This window comes from Epinephelus moara, chromosome 1 (assembly GCF_006386435.1).
Source record: "Epinephelus moara isolate mb chromosome 1, YSFRI_EMoa_1.0, whole genome shotgun sequence".
NCBI classification, from domain to species: domain Eukaryota; kingdom Metazoa; phylum Chordata; class Actinopteri; order Perciformes; family Serranidae; genus Epinephelus; species Epinephelus moara.
In genome coordinates, this window is record NC_065506.1 from 27,400,765 (window position 1) to 27,405,678 (window position 4,914).

Consider the following 4,914-nt stretch of genomic DNA (forward strand, 5'->3'; position numbering starts at 1 on the left):
CGTACCGAGGTGCTTACCGAACCATGATTTTTTTGGTACCGTTACACCCCTACTATTTATTGTTCTAAAGGTTTGTATCCAAAAGGACTTTTCCTTAGGAAAAGTACCGAAGAGTATCGAAATTCATATTGGTATTGGTACCGAAACAAAGATTTTGGTATCGTGACAACACTAATGCACACATGCCCTGAGTGTTACATCGCAGCCTGTAGCACTGCTGCCGGCAGCAGTTGTCTCACTCATTACTGGACCAGTTTAAAAACTATTGTTTCCATTATCCACGTTAACATAGAAACATGGGAAAAGAGGATCCAGGTTGAATTATATCAGTTTCCCTTTAACTGCTCTTAGCAGCTGCTTCTGAAGCTTTTTTGTCTAAAATATGAAGTCAGCAGGACCAATATGTCATTTCCCAGCCAACATTTGTATGTGAGGCCCATGTGGGTCGTAAATGAGCTGAAAAATGGGCCCTACGTGGGACTGTCCATGGCTTCCATGATGGCCCCATGCCAGCTGCCCACATGGGTGGTTTTAACCAAGTGGGCAATTGGCATGGGGCCATTATGAAACCTGTGGACAGTCCCATATAGGGCCCATTTTTCAGCTCATTTACTACCCACTTGGGCCTCAAATACAAATGTTGGCTGGGTTGCTCTAACTGACGCAGATCATATGTTAGAATTTAAGTGAAACAAAATGACATATCAGGCTAGTTTTACTCAGCAAAGTTACCCAGATAACTCAGTAAACATCATTCTCGGAGCAAAAAACACTGTATTTGAAACACATTGTAGCATAAGACTGTTAGATGTCACCTGGTTTTGTCTGGTATAATATACATATGTGCTGTAGTTTTTTCAACACACAGAACATACTCTACTGTGGGTCACTCAATCTGTAACACCATCAACGAAGGAGCATCCCAGTCAGGCTAAAAAAGTAAAAGCATTTTTATTTATTCTCAAAGGTCAACATTTTTTGACAGAGGTTTCTTACATGAAATTTTACAAAATGTTTTACATTAATAACAGCAGTAATAACTACACCTGCAGGTACGCCGGGGGCGAAACAGCACTCAGAACCAAGGACGCACCAACCGAGAGTGTGAGGTCATGTCTGAGTAACAGGTGGTTTAATGTTTCTTTGTAAGCTTTGGCAGGCTGAGGTGCTCTCCTGCATCGAACACTGAGAGGATCTCATCCAGCCTTGGAAAACTTCTGCCTGTGTCAAAATGTCTAAACATTTTTTTAAGTGTGTTAAAATGTGTCCTAGTTTGGCTACTAACCTCTGCTCTACACTTAAAAACCTAAAAGGCAGAAATCAAAATTAATATATGAAGGTCTTGATTGAGCTTTGAGGTTGACCCTGCAAACAGCAGCTTAACAAAATCATTTTAATATCATTGAATGAAGCTTTCAGTGACAACTTGTGGCCTTCCTCATCAGGGGGAGTTGTTCAGTTGTCATGGAGATGGTTGAAATGTTGTAACATCATAGAATATATTAATCGTATAATCGCTGTTGTTCAATTATTTACAACTCTGCTGAAAGCTGGTGTACCCAGAGGGGGGATTCAGAGCATCTTAAACAAATCTGGCTTGATGTAGCTGATCACTGAACAATATGAATGTTTGTTAGATTTTTACCTGAGGCAAGACGTGACTCACAGAGGTGCAAAATGTGCGTGCGAGTTGGCCATTAGCTGTCGTCTTTGCAGTGTGTTCAGTGCAACTTTTTGGCTGAGACAAAGGCAGTGTGAGGTGACGCACACACACGTGTAATATCTCGTCTACTGTCTCCAACAAGTTGTCAGACCACAACAACAATGTGAGATGCTGAGCCTAACACAGTGGGCACGTCCACATGCTACCTTATATCATGATCAACATCATTCCTACCTGGAAGCCAAGTCAAATGTTGGCATGTTCAGCATCACAAAGCAGCGGTAAAATAAACCAACAGTGTGACTCATCATCAGAAGAACTGTCGAGGCTGAGCACTACTTGAACCTGTCCCGTTTCCCTGTGCGTGTCAGGTTACACAGCTGGTGGTGCCAGTTCGGTTTTGCATTTCTGAGCCCATCCTCTCCTCAGTGTTGATATTAGGCTTTTATCCTTGACGTGGAGACACCAAAGACGAGCTCCCTCCTCAGCAACAGAATTGGCTTATGATGTTTCGGCTGGTTAATGATGATCATAAAGCAGAAGTTTTACTCAGTCACTTTAATGACCTTTCTGTCATGTGGCTGGTACAAAACCAGAAGAAAACAAACATCCACAGGGGAATAAGAAGTGTCATTCACACAAAGATGGCAATAAAAATGTCTAACTGAGATAATAAAATTCAGAAACCTCTGTCAGTAAGGGCCAAAGCCAAAATCGTCAACATGGACGAATTCATGGAACAGCAAGAGACTTAGATGTTTATGACCAAATTACGAACTGGCTACATGTGTGTCTCATGTCCTGCCTCCTGCACACACTACACAGACGTCACCCCTCGCCTAAACCAAGCTGAGTATTTCCAGTAGGTGAGAACACTTCTGTCAATCTTCTGTTGTGTGCTGCGTGTGTGAAAGAGAAATCATATGGGAAAACAGAACACAGGGAGATGAAAAACACATATTGTTGGAGAACAAAACATTTATCAGAGGAAAGAACATATTGTATTGTACCAAGGTTACCAACTCTACCTCAACAACTCCGACTGGCAAACAATCTTATGGAGACAAAATGTTCTCGCTAGCTCATTGAAAGGTGGCTGCACCGGTGAAAAAGAGACATAGGCTACTGTCTAGTTTTCTAGCAAATCTATGTGAATATGACTTTGATTGCAGCGCTATGTCTTGCCTAAAGTAAGAATTGAATGAACCACAATCACACTGTTTAGTGTTTCATCTCCTCTTTAAGAAATGCATTGATTGCCACATTCACTGCTTTTATGGGTTGGCTCAGGACACCACCACATAGTGGTCCATAAATGCCCACTTTCAGCAGTTATTACCAATCTGTTATCTATAAAATAAAATGTCTCTGTGACCTCACAGGCAGGGCCAAGCTCTTGTAAAAATACAGAAAGAATAATTTAGTTCAGTCTGTACAACCTGTCCAATCTTTAGGTCTTTTTCCCCCCCACGTCTGTCTGCACTTCTCTTATAGTATTGGAAAGAGCTCGCTCCTCGCAGCTCTCTCCACACTGTATTGACTGTTGAAGGCCTCCTCCTCCTCAGTCTCTTGCCCTTGGTCTGCCCTGACACTGTAATGAGAAAATCCTGCCTCGTTTCATCGGGACATGCTGGAATATTTTTGCGGTGCTGATGTGCTCACTCTGTTCAGACTCTGGCAACAGCTGTCATATTAAAATTTGTAAATTGCTGGACCATACTTCTTCTTGCACTAAAGGTTCCACTTGTCCTCCAGGCACATTTCTCAACTGCCAATAAATCAAATGATTGATTTAAACAATATTGGAGTGGCTCTGAAACTGTGAGGGTTTTGTGAACTTGATTTGTCTCTCTTTTTTTTTTCAATTTCTCTTCACCTCAACGCCAGATGTTTTTGTCTCGTTTTCCTCTTTTCTTCGGTGTATTCTCTCAAAATCTTGGCCATGCTAGGAAGAGCGCTAATGACTACACTGGCAATTGCAATGTTGTTTTTGCCTTGAAACCATGTTGATGCTATCTGGTGGGCCCAATGAGGATAGTGTGATTCAGCCAAAACGCCCAGAGCTCAGGGCGCTTCAGCAGCACACATTTCGCATCCATTCACAGCAGTGTGGGTTTAAAGGAGGCAAGTTATATTGTGCACACAAATTGTTCTTCTGGAGCCTGGCACAATTTTCACCAGCCTGCTTTTATCTTTTCAGGGAGGATCCATTCAGAACAGGAAATCAAAGAGATGCCTAGAGCTTGTAGCGAGCAGTGACAATGAGTTTGGCTACCAACTGGCTCTGCAGAAATGCACGGGACAGAAATGGTTTATCACAAACGTGCTGTTTAGCAGCTCCTTATGATCGACTGCTGAAGGGAACACTGGAGTGAATAGATGGAGTTGTTTCTTTTGTGCGCGCATGTGAGCATGTGTGTGTGAAAGGATAAGAAGCAGGATTCCAACAGAAGAGCGGTGCATGGTTGAACACAATCATTTCGAGCACCACGATGTCCTCCGAAGAGCCGAGATGACATCACATCGTAAATGTTAAACATTTTATTTTGCCTACAGGATCAGCCATAGTTGGCGGGTATTTTGCAGATTTGACAAGGTAGTATATTTAGTATATTTTGTGGTAAATACAGTATGGTCAGATTTTCGTTGACTTTAAAGATGTAATGGGTCCAATATGTTTTTGTACTTTGTTCATAACTGCTACCGTGTAGCAAGCTTTCTGAACCTGTCCCTGCTGTAATTATTTTATTTTAGTGTCTCAGGTTTGTAGGTTTATTATGCGATTCAGCTGTACAGTTGTGGGAAAATGTTGGAATAAATCTGAAAATGACATTTTATTTTCTACATGTAAATATTTTGATTATTTGTAATATAATAACAGTAAAATAACTGATGTAAACTACTGAGTGTAAGTGCTTTTTTTTCTTTTGTTGTGGCACAGTCTGTGATCAAATGAACAAAAAGGGTTGTGCTGTTGTTGAAATTAAAATGACTGGTATCTGCTATTAATCCCAAAAAGATTGATTGATTGTTTTGGATGTGAATGGTGGCCCTGAGAGTTCTATGCATTGGAAACATAATGACAAAACACAAGCAGGTGTAGAAAACCTCTTCAGCAGTTTAACAACATGAATACAACGGAACAAAATGAGCAGCAAAGTCAGAAACACAACCAAAGAAATGCAGCAACTGAGTTATAAAACAAGTTTCTATGGTTCCAGTTAGGCTGTTCTCATGCACTCTTCATACAT

General features: G+C 41.2%; 1 protein-coding gene across 1 annotated transcript in view; it reads left to right on the plus strand.

Moving 5' to 3' along the window:
• The window catches only part of galnt18b (UDP-N-acetyl-alpha-D-galactosamine:polypeptide N-acetylgalactosaminyltransferase 18b), a 129,731-nt gene extending 125,160 nt beyond the window's left edge, over nt 1-4,571 (plus strand). Inside the window, exon 11 of the mRNA XM_050053845.1 lies at nt 3,864-4,571. Within this exon, the coding sequence (XP_049909802.1) occupies nt 3,864-4,010 (147 nt within the window). The 3' untranslated portion in view covers nt 4,011-4,571. The remainder of the gene's footprint in view (nt 1-3,863) is intronic.
• Nucleotides 4,572-4,914: the final 343 nt, after the last annotated feature.